This window comes from Zosterops lateralis, assembly GCF_965231275.1.
Source record: "Zosterops lateralis genome assembly, chromosome: 14".
NCBI classification, from domain to species: Eukaryota; Metazoa; Chordata; class Aves; order Passeriformes; family Zosteropidae; genus Zosterops; species Zosterops lateralis.
The window spans coordinates 1191556-1212342 of NC_139774.1; the positions used below are offsets into that span (position 1 = coordinate 1191556).

Here is a 20787-nt window from a genome sequence, read left to right on the forward strand (position 1 = left end):
TTGATGCTGCACAGACTTTCTCTCAACTTCAGTTTGTTTTCCTCCAAATATGTGCTGTCACATCTGTTTGCTTGCTTGTTCTGTGCTGGAAACACCTCTCCTCTTGACACCCTTGCTTTTCCATCCTCTGTAACTTGGTTTGGAGCTGGAGGGAGGAAGAGGCCATGTGCTTTGCAGTGGGAACTTGATTTTGCTCCCCAAATTGATCATAAGATTGATAAAAAATGCTATTCAAGTGTAATGGCACGTGCCTGATGATTTGCAGGACAGTAATGTATTCTGTGTGGGAACATCTGCCGTGAGGGAAGGGCTTGGGGAGGGGGAAAAGCATGTGGTAGAGCTGCAGATACTACTTCAGAATGACTTACATGAATGCAAAGAATAGTTTAATTAAAGGCAGAATGGAAATTCCCCAGCTTATAGAGAAAAGTATTTGGAGAAATCTGGTTCAGTGGTGTTACTGAGCATCTGCTGGCTCCTGGTGATGCTTTTATGGCACATTTACAGGGGGCTTTGCAGGTTGCTCAGCCTCTGGAAGGACAGTACTCAGTGTTCGTCTCAGTTCACTTGCTGCTATTTTTACAGTTTTCTGTGTTGAAATGGCTCAGAATAACATGCTTGTCATTCACCTGTCAGCTGAGAAATGTAACTTATTTCAGACTTCCTTCCCCTGAGAGTAGCTCCAGGATGAGGAATATCTTCAATTACTAAAAAATTCTGTGCTGTCCCCATCCTCCATGCTCTTAAAAGGCAGGTGTTTACAGAGGTCTCTGGTTCAGGCTGACCTAGTTAAGGGTGATGCTGTGCAGCAGGTCAAGGTTGTGGAGTAAAGTTTTTACCATCACAAGAGATCCTATTCAAATTTTGGAGGCCTGTGGATGCATCTTGAAGATCTCCTGTAGTGGTTTTATTTGATGAATTGCAGCATAGAGAGAGGGCTGGAGGAACACCTGCCAGGCTTTACCTGACATGTCCTGTCACAGAGGGGCCCTCATGGAACACCAGCAAACCAGCTCAAGCTCTGTGGGGTTGCTGCTGTCTCACCCTGATGGGACTGGGCTGTTAAACTGTGACTGCAGCTGCTGCCACTGCTGTTCTTGTGCATTTTACTGGAGAGAACTCACCCTGATGAGGACTAGCAGTGATGTCTGCCCTGTTTGACTGGCTGAGGGTGAGAGCTGGGCCAGCCCCAGCCCCTGAGGCCCTGGGCTGATTCTGCCCCTATGCTCAGGTGAGACTCAACCTGCAGAGCTGCCCCAGCCCCAGGGCCCAGCACAGCAAGAACCTGGAGCTTCTGGAGCCAGGCCAGAGGAGGCACCAGGATGAGCAGAGGAATGGAGCAGCTCTGCTGGCAGGAAAGGCTGGAAGAGCTGGGATTGTTCACCTGCAGAGGAGAAGGCTCTGTGGAGACCTCAGAGCCCCTTCCAGTGCCCAAAGGTGGCCCTGGAGAGCTGGAGAGGGACTTGGGACAAGGGATGGAGGGACAGGACATAGGGATGGAGGGACAGGACATAGGGAATGGCTTTCCACTGCCAGAAGGCAGGGCTAGATGGGATCTGGAGAGGGAATTTTTCTGTGGCATAGGGTGCCCAGAGCACCTGTGGCTGCCCTTGGATCCCTGGCAGTGTCCAAGGCCAGGTTGGACACTGGAGCTTGGAGCAGCCTGGGACAGTAGAAGGTGTCCCTGCCTCTGGCAGGGGTAGCACTGGATGGTCTTTGAGCTCCCCTCCAACCCAAACCATTCTGGGATTCCATGATCCAAAGTGTTACAGTTCTATGTCCACAGAAGGAACAGATGCTATTAGTGATTTCAAAACTGGTTAGAACAGAACAAATGTAGAATCTTTTTGTTCTATAATGGGTTACTGATCACTGTTGGGATTAGGTAGCAGTTTTCTACAGAAGGAAATAATCCAATTCTAACAGTTTTGTTTTGTTTTCTCCCCCCTCTGACACAGGTTGCCAATTTGGCCTGCTCCATCTCCAACAACGAGGAAGGCGTGAAATTGGTTCGCATGTCAGCCAGCCAGCTGGAGGCCCTGTGTCCCCAGGTAAGGAAGGGCATCACAACAGGAGACAAACCCCAACCAGCTGGGCAGCTGGTGCTGCTTAGGATGTGCTCTGTTCTCATAGTGGCTGGCTGTGACTTGCTGTAGAACTTGGTGTTTTCCCTTAGTACACGTAGAGGATGAAATGCAGTGTAGGCATCAAGACTTAGGAACTTTAAAATCCATGGCAAAGAAATCACTGATGTGAAAGGGTCGTTTTTATGTCATAGCTCTAATTCCATTTGGCCAGAACATTCCAGTAACCTGCAGTTAGTAAATGTGGGAAGCTTCAGTAGTTGCCTGTGCACATCTGTGCTGCAGGAAGGTGCCTTGTGAAGGTGCTAGCACTGCTCCTGGGCATGCTGTAAGATGAATTATAAAATACTATTTTTGCCTGAGTAGAATATAAATATGCCAAATAATCTTCCCAATGGAGTAGGATGAGAGGAAGTTGGCTGTGTGTGAACACTGTGAGCCTGGCTGAGACTACCTTTTAATTAATAACTTTTTAATGGAAACAAGGAAATTAAGTTTATATAAGCACTAGACTATCTTCTTCCTTTTTGACAGCCTGGTGTTTTAAATGTCAACAACTAGATACTTGGATGAACCCCTGAAGACTGCAGGGTGCTGTTGATTCGTGTAATTTACATTTTTTAAAGCAACAGGAAATTCAGATCTAAAACATCCAAATAAGCTGTTGTTGGTAAGGAGGAACTAACAGAAAATATGTACTCAGAAAAACTGGCAAAATGGCATTTTATGAAAATGAAGAGTATTGTCTCAGGATTGCTTCGTATTTCTCCAGGTTTTCCTATCTATGTATTGGTCTTTTTAAAACCAGTCAAAAGGAAGAGAGATGTTCACCTGTACCCACTCCAGCAGGATGGGATTTGGAGGGAATAGGTGAAGGTGGTATGAGGAGCAGGACTATTTTACCTTTTGTATGACCTGCAGGTAACTGTGCTGTTAAACAGGTGAAGACAGGGCCCTGAACAGAAAGCACTGAATCCTAAAGGAGGCCTTTGGGCATCCCAGGGTGGCTCTCTGTGCTCCCACTCCTGTGTTTGGCTGAGCAGTTCTCTGCCCCCACCCTGGGGCTGTGCATGGCTGCTGAAACCAAAGGTCAAGTTTTGCAGTTGGAACAAAGCATGTGGAAGAAAAAGCTTTTAGAAATCCATCTTCCCTGATATGAGGGCTTGCTCTTTCCTGAAGAAGCCAACTAGGCTGATGGAAGGTTTTTTTTAGTTATCTCCCAGAATATGGGTGTCTAACGCAGGGTGTTCCAAACAAATGCTGCTGCTTTTGAAAATAATCATCTGAAGAAAGGTAGGTTCTCTTTGAATCTAAATGTTTCTGGTGGTTGTCCAAGTCTGTGGGGGTGTTTTCCTCTCCCCATTGCTGAAATTGTGTGTATTTCAGACTGTTCTATCTTTGCTTTTCCAACAGTTAACTGCCTATTTAAATAAATCTACTCCTGGATAAAATAAGCACCGTGGTAGTCAGCATGAAATAATGACCCAGCTGTAGTCACCAGTGTAGCCACATCTCCTGAAGTGCAGCTGTTAACCTTTGACTTTGGGGATTATGGACAATATATTTAACACACACTGGAAGCTCTGCATATCTATAAATGCACAAAGGCTTTAACTGATGGATTTTGGCTTCACAAAGGTCACATCTCTGGACTTCCAAGCCTACAGTTCAGATGCTCCACTGCACAGTCTTGCCTTAATTTCAGGGTCGTCACCAAGAGATTAGTAAATGACACTATAGATGTTCATAGCAGTTGAAAGAGTGCTTTTATATTATATTACATGCTCTCGGGTTGATTCTTTAATGCTCTAAGAGTATTTAAACATGTTGTGAATCCTGAGAGATAATTAGGGGCACTTGTCTAAGCTATTTTACAAATGGCATCTGTGTTTTCTGGTAACAATAACTTGTCTTGTGCCAGTGCAAGCAGCACAGCTCTCCATCCTCCTCCTCCTCAGCTGCCTTCCTCAGCTTGACCCCAAACCTCGGGTATTCTCCCCAATCTCTAAAAGATTCTCAGTATCAATAACAGTGAAGTGATATTTTATTTCCTTTTTTAGACAATTACCTGTTTATTTTGCAGTTTGTTCCTGATGAGATTCACAGCTGCTTCTTGAATCCTCTTGGATGGCTGTGCTGGGCAAATTAGGCGTAAGATACAGGTTAAGCCCAACATTGTATGCCCTATATGTTTTTGGAGGATTTTTTTGGCTCAGATGGTATTTTTCCAGGAAGATTCTGGATTCAGAATGAGTCAAGTCAATCAGTAATTACAATAGTCTCAGAAACTTCAAGGTACCAGTAGCAAACAGAAATACAGTGTATGAAATGTAATTCAAAGTATCATTGTGCTTGAAAGATGAAACTGAAATTTAATGCACTTGAGTGCCAGGTAAACTCTTAAATAGTTTATCTGAGTAGAGGCTGTTCTGGGAGTAGGGAATTCCTGGTTAAAGAATGATTTCTGCAGAAATCAATCTGTAGAGTTAATTATAAAAGCTGTAGCTCAAATAGAGCCATAATTCGCTCCCTTGCCATCAGGAGCCATTGAACTGGCAGCAGGAGGAAGGAACATGCAATTCTTTAAGCTGCCTGGGGAAAACCTGGAAGTTTTGTTGGTATTGACAAGCAGTCAGTCCTTGCCAGTGTCACCCCTGGGTTCAGACCTCCTCAGGTTTGAAATTTGCTTTGATGAAAAAGAAAATATGGAAAAATTTTCATCAAAAAGTCTCTGCAGAAACAAGCGGTCAATTTATTTAGCGTGGTTTAGTTACTGGAAATCGGCTCTTCCTCAGGAGTAACATCATCCTTCCTGTTTGTGGGTCCCCAGCCAATTAGCACCGAAATTAATGTGAAGTTGAAGACTTAATGGGCTATTTCAAGCTCCCTTTCAAGGGTGCAGGAGAAGCTGTTGGGATGAGCTATGTCAGAGTAGCCAGCTGGGTGATTTTAGTCTGGGTTTACAGGGCAGAAATAAGGCAGCTTCTGTGAGTCACTGTGTTTTCTTCCTCAAGCCCTGACTTATAAGCCTGCCTGAATTCTTTCTTTTGAGAACTGCTGGAACTGTGTGTGGACGGAACCAGCTTTGTCCAGCATCATGCAGGAGTTCACTCAGCCCTGCCTTGCTGGGTGCTGGGGAACACCAGGCTGGAGGGGATTAAGAGGAAGGAGCAAAGTTCTCCATCACTACAGTTAAATTTCAAAATGCTTAAACTGTCTTTCTTAATGGAAATGGAAAATTACTGCTGTGAAATGCTTGGAATAGCTGCCTGTGCCTGCCTTTGCCTCGCAGAGCACGGGGGGAAAGTTTTCTTTGCCTTCTCGCTAAACACAGAGCTTGCCAATGGTGAATTAGGGAAAGATTTTGTTTATCTCGACTCAGAAACCTGGATCCTCACTCCCAGCTCTGGCGTCTGTGCTCTGTTTCTGAGAAGGACTTGCTTTGGGAGCCTGCAAAGGCTGTTTTGTAACAGCATTTTGCATTTAAGATGTCTAGGAAGAGAACTGAAACCATCAGAGTGTTTCTGATCATACAAGCTGGAGGTGTTAGAAATCAACAGTGAGAATGCCCCAGCCCAGCTCTGGAGAGGAAGAATTGCTCCAGCCTTTTGATGTGACAGTCTGCTGTCACTTGAGCTCCTTTAACCAGCTATACTTTGACTTTCTTGGTTTTTGCAGCCTCCATGAAGTTCATCTATAGACTCCTGCCCAAACTGCAGTTGGACGAGAGCTGTAAGAAATATCTGTGGGGTAGAGTTCCCGTCAGGTTGGGTGTTTGCTTCTGCCAGCCAAAGCAGGAGCCCATTGCCCTGGAGACTTGAGCATCCCCTGGGAGGTGGCTGCAGGACAGACCTGCCCCAGGGCACACAGGACCTGTTCCCGCATCAAAGGCAGGGCTGGGTGCCTTTCTCCACCACAGCCCAAAGAGCTCGTCCTCCAAAGAAATTCTGTGAGGCCACCAGACAGCACCTGGAAGCACAGGTCCTTCCCAACCCCCTCCATTTCTGCTGGAGCATGCTCAGAATTGCTCACCACACACACGCGTCGCCCATCAAACTGACTCCAGAGAATTCTTGGATTAAATTACATTTTTAATAAAAATAAATTGGCTCTTCTCATATTAACATCTTGTTTTAATAACTGCTTGTTCACATCCTTCTATTCCAATTTTGAACTGCTTGAACAGCCATTTGCTGCTTATAGATTTCTGATGAGGCAGATGGCTTATATGTGATCACACCTACTGACACTGAGACAAAATACCAAAGCAGAAGGAATCCCATGGAGAGTTCCAGAAACTTTTGTTTAAAAGTTGGAGTATCTTAGAGAAATAAGAAAACCCTGCAGACCACCCTTCAAATCTACCAAACCCAAATGTGACCAGCAGACTTTGTTCTCCTTGAGTCCCCAGTCATCACCAGTTTCCTGGTGGCTGTTGGAGAAGGAGAGAACTTCATTTTTCCTGCAGTAAAGATTTAACATCAAACAATTGTGCCCTCTTTTCTTCACTTTGAAAGACTGTCAGATTTTTTGAATGTTCTAACGAGCAGATCTGTCTCCAGACTGTTTAATTACAGGTGCTTGAAACATATTATTGGCATTGAGTAAAAATGCTTCTATTAAAAACTTAACACTTGGGTTGCAGATTTGCATCACCCAGGCTCACTGGGAAGAACTGCCAGCACAGGCCAAGGCTGACCAGAAAAGCAACAATTTTAGAAATCCAAACAGTTACTGCTGCATAAAAATAAGCAAAGAGCAGGAAAATGATTCAATTCTGTAGAAAGAAGTGTATTAGTGAGTAAGGGCTCCTTTCTTTCATCACAGGCACAGGATCTGAGGAACACAGTGTTGGAACAGCTTCCAGGAAGGACACAAAGTCCCTGAGACCCTCCCCCCCCCCCAAAGTTCCGGCATTTGAAGCCAGTAAAATGCAGCATGGAGCAAGATAAATGGCACCAAAATTCTTACAGATTCTATGTGGACTGGCAGTACAAAATCAGCCCTCAGTTCCAAATGAAAATGCTTCATGGATGGGGAAGTTGATAGGATAATTATCTATACAAACTATGCAAATAGTCTTTATAGCAAATACTGCTGTGACAGTACATGCCAAGCTGGAGAACGGCTTTGTGCTGAGGGGACTGGAACATCTCCCCTATGGAGCCAGGCTCAGAGAGCTGGGAATGCTCAGCCTGGAGAAGGGAAGGTTGTGCGGAGACCTCAGAGCTTCTGCCAGTGTCTGAAGGGGCTGCAAGGAACCTGGTGAGGGACTCTGCATCAGGAACTGGACCCCCAGTGCCCGAGGGCAGGGAGGGATGGGATATTGGGAAGGAATTGTTCCCTGGGAGGGTGGGGATGCCCTGGCACAGGGTGCCAGAGAAGCTGTGGCTGCCCCTGGATCCGTGGAAATGTCCCAGGCCAGGCTGGACAGGGCTTGGAGCAGCCTGGTCTAATTAAAGGTGTCCCTGCCATTGGAAAGACACGAGCTTTAAGATCCTTTCCAGGCCAGACCATTCTGTGGTTCTGAGTTACTCAGTAGAAGTGCTGGATCTGTGGGTTGTTCCAGCACTGCCACAAGACAAATAAATATCTCTGCAGAGATCCCTGCAGTCACTCCATGCATAACTCGCAGGAAAGGAAAGTGCTCAAAGTGCCTTTTATACATGGGAACAAAGTATTGGAAATCAAAGGAAACTTTTCCTTCCTCTTTTGGTTCATCAGCCTCTGTTTATTGCTGGTCACTGCCATTAGAGCTTCTGAGAATGCAAAACAATCTGCTGTGTGTTTTGCTCCCAGGCATTTCAGCTCGTCAGAGCCTGCAGAGTGCTTTTTGCTGTACTCGAGTACATGGAAGACTGGCACACATGGATGTGGGCATGCAAACCTGACCTGGGATGTAACTGGAAGTGACTTCAGTGTCCTCCTCATAAACCATTTTTAACACTTGGAGCAAAATGCAGTGAGGAGCAGGGAAGGGGCATGAGCAGGGTGAGCACTGGAGGCAACTCTGGCATCTTGTGTATGTAAAGTTAAATTACAAGGAGCTTTTTGTGAACTGCAAGGAAGCAAGCCATGCTTTCTTTATTACAGGAAAATACGGGATTAAAATCCACCTGGGCAAGGGCAGAGAGGTTTGGTGGGCTTCTTTTCACATACTCCTGAGTAAAACTGATTTCACTTCCCTACAGGGCCACTGTCTGTGTATGCCACATGTTCCTCTGCCCCTGAGATAAGAGCTGATAGGTGTGGGCTTGTTTTAATAGCTTTTTCTTTTTTACAAATGAAAGTATCCTAGATCTGTAGGCCATGGAGCTACTTTCCAACTCATCCAAATGCCACAAGAAATCTGGTGAGTCAAGTTCTTTACATAAACCCCAAGCCCAAGTGAGTTATTTAGGAACTGCAGATGTTTTGATTGTAAAGCAATGGTGTGTGGTGGGGGGAGAGGACTGGGGGTTCACCTCAGATCTTCTGAAACTGAAAAACTCATCCTTGTTGGGGCACAGTAACATCCTAAAATCAATCCTGCAGGAATCAAGGAAAAGCTAAACCAGCTGCAGGAAGAACATTCTCATGGAAGGAGAAAAAGCTTTTTATCAAAAGGATTGAGGCAAAAATCAAGAAGTGCTTAAAGCCACTGAAATGGGTGTGAGTCAGACATGGTGTGCACTAAGATACAACAGGTTGGGATTGCAATGCAAATAGCTGGGTGATAGTTTTCCTCTCCCAAATGATATTTCTTCCTTTGGCCGTACCAGCCAAGTATACAAAATTGTTCTTTGTGAGAACACCACCACATGGAAGAGCTTTCTTCTGGCCTCTCTGACTTTCAGCCGGGGTGCTATAAAACTGAAGCTGGAAGTCATCCTAAATTTAGCCTAAAAGAATTACTTCTGGCTGACCCAGTGGCTGTAATTTACCCATAGGTTTATCTGAGGTTCAGGTGTTTTCTGGCCAGAATAACTGAGCTTTTTGAAAGAGCTTCTGGGCCAAGCAGCTGCAGTGTTGTAACCCAAGCAAGGTGTCACTGCAGAGAGCCTTGGAAAGCCCTGCCCTGCAAAGGGGGAAAGGACACAACCACACTCTAACGTCTCTGGTTTCAACAGGGAACATAAAAACATGGGAAAAGCAGCAACTTCTTCCCATGGAAGGGATGAGAAGAGGACTCAAGGTGCAGATTGAGGCATCCATTCCAATCTTTGGAATGCTGAGCTTCCCCAGGTGTTGCCAAGCCCTGGCTGCTGCCATGGGAAGCTGTGAGGTGCAGGGGAGAGGCTCCAAGGAACTTGCTGGAAGCGCGATCTGGGGCGTGGAGCTGTCTGACTCGAACATTGCAATTGCTACATGAAACAAAGCACTGATAAAAATAGTGTGTTTTCTTGCCATGCTTCATTTCCTTCTGGATAGGCTCAAAATGTCCCTGTTTGATTCTTTTCTTTGTACAACTTCAGTGAGTCATTGTGATCACAGTGCTCTGGCAGCATCTTGAAAAGCTCAGAATTACAAAATATTTCCCTGAGATTGCCAAATGTTTTACATGGAAGTGGCTGCATTTCAGACAGTCCAGTCATGATCTTCCTGGGGTTTTAACTCTGTCTATCTCCATCCTGTGAGGTGCTGATATTTTTAAGTAATTACCCAATGCTTCATATGTTTTAGAGAAAGAAAAGTGTATTGTGGTCCATCCCTTCCCCTAAAAAAGTGTTTCCTCCTCCCCCTGAAAGTGTTTATTTTTAGATAATAAAGGGATCATAGTCCTGCTACGTACACAGACTATTTAAGATCCAGCATCCCTGTCATTTTCCTGCATCTCTCTAAGCATCTGTTGGAAAATAAATCAATCACTCTGTGCTGGATACCAGAGTATATTCTCTGGAATAGATCACAGGCAGAGTGTTGTCAGTGATCCCTAGGACATTCCTCAAGCACAGGTGTGAGACACGTCCAGGATGATTTGCCCACTTGAATTCTAAACTCTCCACAGAGTGAAGGCTTTTATCACCCCTGCTAAAGCTGCCTGTTGTGGCCACTTTGCACATGGAGTATGGAGTGTGTGCTATAAAAAGGGACTGCTGAGCTCTGTCTGCTGCCCTGAATTCCTCCCTGAGCACGCTCACACCTGTGTGGCTCTCCTGAGTTGTAGGTTTGTAGGTTCCATGGTGACCATGGATAACCTTTGATATCCCCTCCAGGTCTCTTCATCTCCAGCACTGCTGGCTGCTTCTGTACTGCAGGAATGTCTGTCTGTAATGGAGATCAACACTGATTTGGTTTGATCATTTTTATAAAATACATTCACCTTGGCCATACATTTTTACTGTAATGTATAAAAAAATACACTTTTTCTGGTTGACCAAGCTGCCTGTTGAGAGGAGGGTGATGCAGCCTGCACCTCCTGTGCTTGGATTTGGTGAGTTTGAGGTTGTGGAGCAGTTGCAGAGCCCTGTGTGTATTACAGCTCTGCCACTGCCTGTGTTGAGGTGCTGAACATGGGCATCTGGGCTTGACATGCGCTGTTGGCGAAGATTAATTGTCCAGACAGCTGCTGTGTCCAGACAAGCATCTCGCAGGAACCCAGGCCATATGTTCTTGCAGCATTAATGCTGCCCTGTCTCAGTGCTTACAGGATATTTTATATCTGATATGGGCCAAGGCAGGTTGGGAAGAGCAGAGAAAATGTCCTGACCCTTGGTATCGCCTCACCACCATCTCTGTCTCTGTAGCGACAGTTTCTAGCAGGATAAAAGTGAGAGCAGATTTCTAGAGCATTGTCTGGTTTATCTCTCCTGTTTCCAGGACACTTGTTCAGATTCAGCTTCACGGAACCTTGGATATCTAGATTTTGATTGATAGGTGGTTAATTCATTACATCCTTCAGACTGGGGTGAGAGGTGGCAGTGGCTGGACTGCAAATCAGGGCTCTCGAGCAGAGGACAGGTTTGCCTCTCTAAAACCTCTATTTCTGTTTCATTTTAAAATACTAAACATCATTTTCTTAGGTGTTGAAAGGCTTTTTGGGGGTTTTCAGGACTTCCAGTTCCATGCATGACAGTGGCAGAGCAGCAGGAGCCATGGCTGGCAGCAGGGGCATTCCAAAGGGATATCCAGGTGCCACACAGGTGTGGCCCTGGACTGGCTGGAGAAAGGGGAGCAGCAGAGGAGCCCTTGGTGGTAGTGGAGACAGGGCTGTTCCTCTGGGGGTCAGCCCAGCGGCTGTGTTTATCCCCACAGACCCCTGAGCAGATGCTGCTCAGGCTCAGGTGCTGCTTCTTGTGTTTGTCACTGTCACCAAACGCACCGAGTTGGGCTGGATTTGTGACCCAGAGCTGCAGCCCCAGCTCCAGAGGCAGCATGAGGAGCAGCCCAGCCCTTCTGTGGATTTTCCTGTCACTGCTAACTCCTGGCATCACTCTGGTGAAGCAGCCCCCTCCTCCTGCCTGATTCATTCAGTGCCATCTCAGTACATTTGACATCACCATCATTTCCATGTTTAGTGAGTTATATATTTTTTTTAATGCTTTGTGACACTTGTAAATGAAGAAGGTAGAGAAAGTAGATTTTGGAAAAGCAGGAACATCTGGTGCTTGCATGTTTTGGTCAACAAGTTTGTGAAATTAATACAGCCCTAAAGTAGAGAAGAAAAATTACACCTTGAATTTGTAAGTTAATTAGCTCTGACTCTCAGGTGCTTGGGAACAGGGCTGGAATTGTCACAGCCTGACTGGATGGTTCCTCACATCTGGCACGTTTCCAGGTCATTCTGTCGCAGTAAGAGCAGGATCAGGCTGTTGAGATTGGTTTCTCCCCACATTCAAAGAGGCTTTTGTGGTCATTTAAATGACCAATTAGTGGACACAGCGTAAGCTTTGTGACCCAGCAGCATCTGTAGCATTTGTTCTGCTAAGAAAAACTAGGATCTGGTGTAAATTCTGGTCTTGAGGTTTGAAGACAATTAGGAGAGGGTATTCAGAAAGAGCATCTCTCGTTCCCTGGCTAATCTGGCTTGTTCACAGCCACAGCAGAAATCCAAAGTCATTACAATTACTGGCAAAATCCAGAGTAAAGCTTCAAGGAAAAGTGATAAATCAAAATTTATCTTTAATTTTGTATTGGCATATTGTTTCTACTCAGCCTGTATAAGATTAATCCTTTTGTGACCTTTTTAGTGAGGTTTTGGCAAGTAGCAAATGCAGCCTTGAGTGTACTAAATGTCATCCTGTCTAAAATACTTAACAACACAGCCTGCGCTGGGAAAGCAACACCTTGTTACCACGAGCTGCTAAAGGCAGGTGGAACCAGGTCTTGTGAAAACTTGCCAAGTGATTTTGCTTCTAAAAACTATCCATAATAAACATGGAAGCAGGTATGAGTTGGATGTGAAAGCAACAAAATTAAACACTTCTGTGTTTAAACATCTAGTTCCTCCAAACTTACTAAACTTGCTTTGTCTGCTGCTGAGTTCATTGGATAAACACACAGGAAGTAATTGTTTCATTGGGATACGTTTTAAAAATCCAGAGGTGTTTTACAGGTCATCAATGCTGCACTGGCTCTAGCTGCTAAACCCCAAAGCAAACTGGCTCAAGAAAACATGGATCTGTTCAAGGAGCAGTGGGAGAGGCAAGTCCGTGTGCTGACGGATGCTGTGGATGACATCACTTCCATCGATGACTTTCTGGCTGTGTCAGGTAATCAGGCCTCCAGGCTGAGAAATAATCAGCCTCCTAAGAGCTTCGTCCTGGCAAGGGGTGGTTTAGACACATGTTCTGGAGCCTGTGAGGCTTTTGGAAGGGATGGTGTTGTCACACCTCACCTGGGATCACCTTGTGCCCAGCGAGGTGTGAAGGTGCAGCAGGAGATGTCATCTCAAGGAGAAGACACTTTATGTCCCAAAATTTGGAATTGCTGCCTGAACTAAGGATGAATTACCATTTAGCTGTCGTAGACAAGCCTCACCAGTAACTCGGGGGGAAATGGAACATGTTTATGTCCGAGGTAGAAACTAGCAGAAAAAATGATCCCTCAGGTCACTTTAGACTCTGCCATGTAAACAAAACTGAATATCAAACCGTGGTTGTACAAATTAATTAAAATAAAACTGTTCATACAATATCAGCTTTAGTAAAGTTTTAAGAGTTTTTAAAAGAGATTGGATCATTATAATAGATTAATAATTACATTTGGCAAAGTGCTTGCCAAGATAATCCATTTTATCAGCATCTCGATAAAGACCCACTATCAGCTGCTGTGACCTAAAAGTAATGGGGCACTTTTATTTCCACATCCTTTAATTGTGCTCTAGTCAGAGGAAATGGAGATAGAACTATGTGAATTGTGACTGCAGTAGTATTCACAAATCACCACTGCAGGCTGGGATTCTAATTTCTGTGGTGCAGGCAGGTTTGGGCATCTCAGGTGACCTAAAACCTCCAGTTGTAAAGAGGGATTTCACAGGAAGATGTGGGAGTCAGAAGTACCAGGTGAACATAATTAGAAAATGTAGATGAAAAATTAAGGTCCTGAATTAAGAGACTGTATTTTTTTTATGATTAAGAAAAGTAAAACCAAACAAAAATCCAAGTAGTGTTCCTGTGATGAGTCACTTGCATTGTCACATATGTGGTATTATGGTTCCCTGGGTTCTCAATAAAATTCCTCTTTGCAATGAGTGAGCATAAACTTCCTGGGCAGCTCAGTATCTGAGCTCATTGTATCCGTAGGTGCTCACTGGAGCAGCAGCAGCTGGAATTGCATAGCTGGGAGGAGCCTGTTTTGGGGAAATCTGTTCAGAGAGAATCATGTGCTGAAGACAGAGCTTGCCTACAAGTGTACTTGGAGCTTGCCCACAAGTGTACAAAGATTTGAGAAGGAAAAGCTGTGAGTCCGTGCAAACACAGCCTGTGTGGAGCTGCCAAAGGGCATCTCCCTGGCAGCTGTGCCCCTACTGGGGGCAGCTACTGGCCTGAGGGTTCTATCTTCCTGCAGGGCACTGGGGGAATGGGAGCTCTGCTGAGGAAGCTCTGCTCCTCAGCTCATGCTGTGGGCCCAGTGCTGAGCTGCTCTCAACAGCTTCAAGCTGCTTTTTAAGACTGAAGTCACCACAAGCAGGAAGTTGCATCACTCAGTAAAATCACTTTCCTTCCATTGTAGTCCAGGTTTAGCACCACAAGACTCAAGTGAGTTGTGGGTGAAAATGTGACACCCCATTTTCTGCAGGGATGCAGGTTAAAACAGAACTGGTTTTTTTGGTTAAATAACCAAATCTATTGCAATTATACTCTGAGGAGATTGGCAGTTAGCAGAGGTTTCTTCCCTGGTGTGGTGGCAGGTTGACTCAGGAGGGTTCACCTCGAGTGCTCACTACCCAAAATTGAACCAAGGAAAGGTAGTTTGAGACAATTCCAGACATTCAAGTGCATTCAGTAATTATTTATATGTGTGTGTTATCGAAGAGCTGGTAGAAAAATATTAAAGCAATAAATGCTCTTTAAAATATTATTTGTTTGAACTTTGATAAATGTTTTCCATATAAATGCCACAACTCCAATTGATCTGCTAGAAGTCTGAACTTCTCTTTGGATGAAGTCGTGGTGGGTATGATTTATACCAAGTGCTGTTTGGGGTTATTAGGATGTTTGTATCAGTTACTAACTGGGATGTAAGCAGAATTTAAAGGAGCTCTTGTGAGTGCATGAGTGCCTGCATATATAAATATGTGTGTAAGCCATCCTACATCCCTACTGTGTGGTGTGCTGAAGTGAAGGCTTCACCTTTCAGCTCATGCTACAGAATTGTATCAATTATCCACAGGTAAAGGCTTGATGAAAGGGATGCTGTGTTTAGGTAACTGCACAGAAGAAGGATTCTTCAGTGCACAGTGCTGCAGGTGACCTTGCAGGTGGCAGCATTTTCATAGATAGAGCAGCAGAAGGGCCCTGTTGAGTTAGGGCAGGGTCTGGGGGAGGCTCACTGTCAGGATGGGAGATTGATGGCGCAGGAGCCCTGTAGCCTAGAGATGTCTGTGTGTTTCCAGTCATGAGTGATGTGCAGCTCAGGGAGCTCCAGCATCAGAGGTGCTATCTCCTGAACAGTCCTTGACACATTTTTCTCATTTAAGCTGGTGTTAGTTGTTCTTTCTACCATTATAAGCTGCTGGCAACACCATCATCCTGTGCAAAATTCACAGCTGAAGTGTGCTCCGTGTGAAGAACCTCCTTGTTTTGTACTGTCACCTGTTTGCTTGATTTGATGCCCCTACTTGTACTAAAGATGGTGAAGAGGTTTTTTCCCTCTTCTCTCTCTCTTCATGCTTTTTGCAAATGCACAGAGTTCTGCCATGTGCTTTGTCAGTCATCACTTCCCTGACTGTACAGTCTTTGCCTGTTTCATTATTCCTCATTTCAAAGCTCTCCTGTACCTTCTGTAATTCTTATCCCTCTTATTGGTGCCTTCCCAAAGCACTCTGGGTTTGTTGGTGTGCCTACTATCTCTGTTCTTCAGAGCAGTTGCTGATAGCACCATGTAATTGTCAGATTCAATGTTCTGAAATTACCTGAATCTCCTTTGAAACTGTCTTAAAAAACCATTCCATTTGCTGCCTTCTGTTCCTCTGCTATTGACAGAGGTTTATGCCACAGATTGCCCATCTTAGTGGAACTATTTTTTCTGAAGAGCCTCCCAGTGAACATTGCCAGGATGAACACTATTTACCAGTGTGTGAACTCCCCAGTGTTTGCTCCATGTGCTGCCTGACCTGGCTCCTGCAGTGCCCCTTGGCAGCAGAGGTTCAGCCTGGAAATGGTTCTGAGGCCTTCCACAGGAGGTGCAGCAGAGAAGCACAGATGTATTTATGGATCCATGGCTTCATTCCCGACTGTCACTCTTTGATTTTGATCTCTTGTAGCCCCCAGACTCCCTCACAGGCTGCTGGGGTTGCTTGGAAAAGCATTGCTTAATCCCTTTAATGTGGAGGTGGGTGGAGGTGGAAGGTGTTTGGTGGGCGTGGATTGAGGATTGACAGTTGTGGGTGACTTTTTATTCTGTAGCTTTTCACAGTTTAATATATTTCCTTGTTTGGTCTAAAAATCATTTCTGTGGAAAAAATACCTTTGCTTTTACCTTGTTGCCCAACCACACCATTTTCCCTGTAGCTATTTTGGAAGGACAAGATCCATGTGCTGTTGCTTGTGCTGTGTTCTGTTGCTGTGGGAAGTTTCTCCTACTCAGCACGAGGACGGGGCGGGGTTGGATGTGGGACAGCCTTCTCCCATCCTCGCAGGTGCTAGTGGGGAACCCATGCTCCACGTGCCAGTAGGATGGGGAGCACTGGGTGTATTTACAACAACTCAGCACAATCTGAGTTCTTGTAAATACAAGTCAGATCTTACCTGTTATCATCCAGCTGGAGAATATCACCAGAGCAGGTAGACCTGACAGTCCTGCACTTCCCTGGGCCCTTTGGTTTATTTCCCTCTAGAAGGGACTTTCTGGCCACTTCACATCTGCAAAAGGCATTAAATGATCAGCAGACATTTAAATATCTGTCTTGATTTTGTCCATGCCTTTTATTAAAGTTCAGATAATCCAAAGAGGCTTTTAAATGGTCTGTGGCTTAATTTATTCATTTAGGAATTGAAGCAATAAACAGTCTGTGTTTTGGCCTGGCGCCGAAGCTTTTTCTTTGGGCTCTTGCAGCTCCCAGGGCTGTCTCTTCTTTAAATCCCCTCTGTGCTTGCTGTGGCTCCTGTGCCTGCTCACTGACTTGTCAAATCACTAATGAACCCACTCTTCCTTCTCTCAGGGCCACAGTCTGCCCTCAGCTGAACCTGCTCAGACTGACTTGCTTCAGAGGGATTTCACAAGTGTAATTTTTGCCCAGGTTACTTACAGAAGTCTCGCAATATTGCACCTGGCTCTGTTAATTTTATGGAAATCAGGCATAACTTCCCGCAGAAATCCTTTCAAGCAGTTCCTCCAAATTCTCTCCCAGCCAACACTATGAGCTTCTTGTCTCTACAAACTTGCAAAATTGCTCTTTTACTACCTGCAGAGGGAATAAAAGCCACTTGCATGGGTTGGCAGTGTAGAATGATTAAGTCAATGGTAATTAACACTGGAAACTATTTTAAGGGACTGAGCAGAAATGTTTCCAAGTTAGTTTCTTACCAAGCAGCCCAAATGCTGATGTTGGACAATAATACCAAAGTATTAGTCCTGGTACATTAAAGAGTTCTCTAACAGAGTTTGGAAGTCTCTAATAACAGTTTGGGAGATCTTTAGGGTAGGTTTCCCCAAATAAAGATCCCAGTTTCTTTAGGCATCACCCATTTTGGGCTTCTTGGACTTGATGAATGGGAAAAATATCTCTTTTCAAAACCAGAAAATGTATATTTTAAAAAGCTAATTGCAAACAGAGGTCTTGGCTTTATTTTTTAGTTTGTTTTCTGAACAGGCAGTGAGTGCTGTGCGACTGGAATGCTTTCCACATTATTCACTGCATACATTATGTGTCTCAGATGGGAATGGGCGACTGACAGTGTAATGTGCTCTGATGGAATGTGTGTGGCTGTAGGAAAACTCTGGAGGAAGCTGGAAACACACCAAGTGTCTGTGGAAGTGTTGAGGGGAGTAGGTGTGGTGCTGGGGAGGTGCCCATCAGTGTACTGGCACGTGGGGAGTGGTTTGCAGGTATTTGAAGTAAGGGCTGGTGCAGTCCAGGGCAATATGGAAAGAAACCAGGGGAGAATTCAGCTTTCCTGTTGGTAAAATCGAGTACAAACAGGGGCAGAACGTGTGGAAGCCAGTTGGTGGATGGACTGATGGCTTTTTGACACCTCTTGTGTAAGGGCAGCCCTTTGCCGTTGTAGTGACCTCCACATTGATGCTTAACAGCATCTCCATGGACTTCCATAGAGCAGGTCCCACCCGGAGTAATTGCCATCCTGATGACTTCGACAGAAAAGACATTACCAACTAAATCCTCCTTCTTCTACCACCAGAGAATCACATTTTAGAAGATGTAAACAAATGCGTCATCGCTCTCCAGGAGAAAGATGTGGATGGCTTAGACCGCACGGCCGGCGCGATCCGGGGCCGTGCCGCTCGCGTCATTCACGTGGTCACCTCGGAGATGGACAACTACGAACCTGGAGTGTACACTGAGAAGGTGCTGGAAGCAACCAAGTTACTGTCCAACACAGGTAAGGGTCACTTATTCCCAGGAGCCCTGAATTGCTGTTGCTTGAGAGCTTGTGGGCAGCTGGGTGCTGGTGTATCTGTGAAATCTGTTAAAGACTCAATTTGCTGTAATGCAAATTAGTGGGAGTTGTTCGCAAAGCTGTTGCAAAGTGAGAAGTGTGATTTTGCTGTGTTGACTGGCTCAAAGCTCAGCGGTGCCCAGGGTGTCTCTGACTGTGCTTGCTGTCATGGACTGGGCTGTGGGAAGCAAAAACAACTGGAATGAGTCCCAGACGTGAGTGAAGGCTTGAAAGTTGTGCTGTGCTCATCTTGGAGTATTGCACCAAGCTCTGCAGCTGTTCAGGGTCCAGAAGGAAGATCACATTCCTCCAGCAGAATGAATTTAGGGTAATAATTAGGGTAAATGAAGCATCTTTACAACTGCTGAAAGAGCATTTTAGGTTGTAGTGCCCCACACAAAAACAACAAATCAGGGTGTTCCCTCTGAACTACTGCTGACATCCATAAGGGTAAGGGGTGATTCTGGTTGCTTCAGCGCCAGCCATTCGTTGTTGGTTTTGCTTTAATTACTTTGATGAAGAATCAAAGGGTAGCACTGAAGAAACAGCAGACTCTTAACTGGTTCTGGCATGTTCTTCCCGGGGCACTCTGAGTCACTGAAATGCAGCAGTGCAATCTGCCCCCTTCCAGTGCTTCTTAAACTTGAGCTTCCTGATGGTAGCATGACTTTTTTTTTCAAAAAAAAAAAATTATGTACATCTGCAGGGAGCAAACAAACGATTAGTATTTTATCCCATTGATTTATTAAAAAAACTATGGACATTGATCTAATACCAATATCCAACTATGACGGACAAAGACTCTCTGTAACAGTTTAAAGTTAGAAAGTGTATGTTTATTACGACGCCGGGCAGCGTGCGGGATCGCTCCCAGAAACACACGCGCAATTTACAGATCATCACAGGGTCTTTTATGTACAGGAGTATTGAATACACAAACTACAAATGCATATTCATAGCTCTGATACCTCCCATTCCCCGCTTCGTATGGTAATTAGCGCAAAAAGCCATTAAGCATGCGTAGTTTGTTCTTTGAAATGGGTCGGTGGTCTTTTTAATGGGGTGGGGTCCCAAAATGATGAAGTAAGATTGTCTTCCTCAGCTCTGACTTTTTAACCTTTAGTGTTCGTGACAGCTAAATCCTGTTTTTCCCAGGACTGTTTGATTTATGATTGTATTGTGTTCATAGGGCCTATTGATTATTCAGGATGCAGAAGCTCTAGTTTGACAGTTCTCATGAATTATCAGTTCCTTATCAGTTCCTTCAGTCTGGCTTCTGTTAGCAAAAGGGAAGTCCTAGCTACATTATCTCAGCACTATCTATTTTGACTACAGTCTTCAGTGCCTCACCATAGTTTCTAGGGGCTTCCCCACGTGTTTTCTCCTTGTCCATTAGAAGGGTGTTAGAAACTTTTCACTCTCCAGGGGGAAAACACCAAACAGCAGCAGCGTAAGCAGAAAAAGAGCTGGATTAAAATGTCACGTCCTGTACCAAATGTTGTGATCTTAATGGAAGGACTGCACGGGTTCCAGGGTAGTTAAGAGCAAGGCAGGAGTGGGAAGAAGAGAGTAGCTCGGGGTGGGACTGACTGACTTTGGGCTCTGTGTTCAGTCATGCCGCGCTTCACGGAGCAAGTGGAAGCTGCAGTGGAAGCGCTGAGCTCCGACCCTGCCCAGCCCATGGATGAGAACGAGTTCATCGACGCCTCCCGGCTGGTGTACGACGGCATCCGGGACATCAGGAAAGCCGTGCTGATGATCCGGGTGAGCACAACTTCCCCCAACAGCTTTCCCTGCCTTTGTTGAACTGACAGCCATCAGGATAATGGAGAGCAGACAGGAGAAGATTTTCACTTAGCTCCTATTAACATTAGGAGTCCTAAAATATGCTAATCACTGTGGAGCACTTGAGCAGTAAGTTTGGATTCAGATTCATTAACCAGATCTGAGCATCGATGATGGCCCGCGTTGTGATGCTAAATATCCTTCACTCATCTTTTGTAATCTCATGGTAATGCCTGGCTCGTTAATGTGCTAAAATCAGTGACCTTTCAGTTAACAACAGCAAATTAATTCAGAACTGTAGATGCTTGTTGATGGTTTGAGAGCTCAGAAATAAAACCTAATGGCTCTTCATTAAGTAAATTTTGAGAATTGATGTTAGTCAAAAGGAAGCTGAGATGAGTTTGGTCTGTAATTCCTAGAGCGTGTAATTAGTTAATTGGCTAACCTGGGTAAACAGGGGCAGCTCACACAGACCTTGACTCCTGTGTGCTTGCAATGGGTGTGACTTGGAAGCCCTAATTTCTCGTAGGCCAGACACAGAAGGGCGCAGTTGGTTGAAGGGATGCAGAAAAGGAAGTTGTGGTTGAAGCTGATCCGTGGAGATATTTCTTCGATCTTACTGGGGCAAAAATGGACAGGAGCCAGACATAGCAAAGACA

General features: G+C 45.1%; 1 protein-coding gene across 1 annotated transcript in view; it reads left to right on the forward strand.

The window, feature by feature from the left end:
- CTNNA1 (catenin alpha 1) overlaps window positions 1-20787 on the forward strand; it is a 120663-nt gene that overhangs the window by 86436 nt on the left and 13440 nt on the right. The window contains exons 10-13 of the mRNA XM_083871997.1: window positions 1959-2051; window positions 12619-12775; window positions 18086-18286; window positions 19956-20107. Of these exons, the coding sequence (XP_083728123.1) occupies window positions 1959-2051; window positions 12619-12775; window positions 18086-18286; window positions 19956-20107 (603 nt within the window). The remainder of the gene's footprint in view (window positions 1-1958; window positions 2052-12618; window positions 12776-18085; window positions 18287-19955; window positions 20108-20787) is intronic.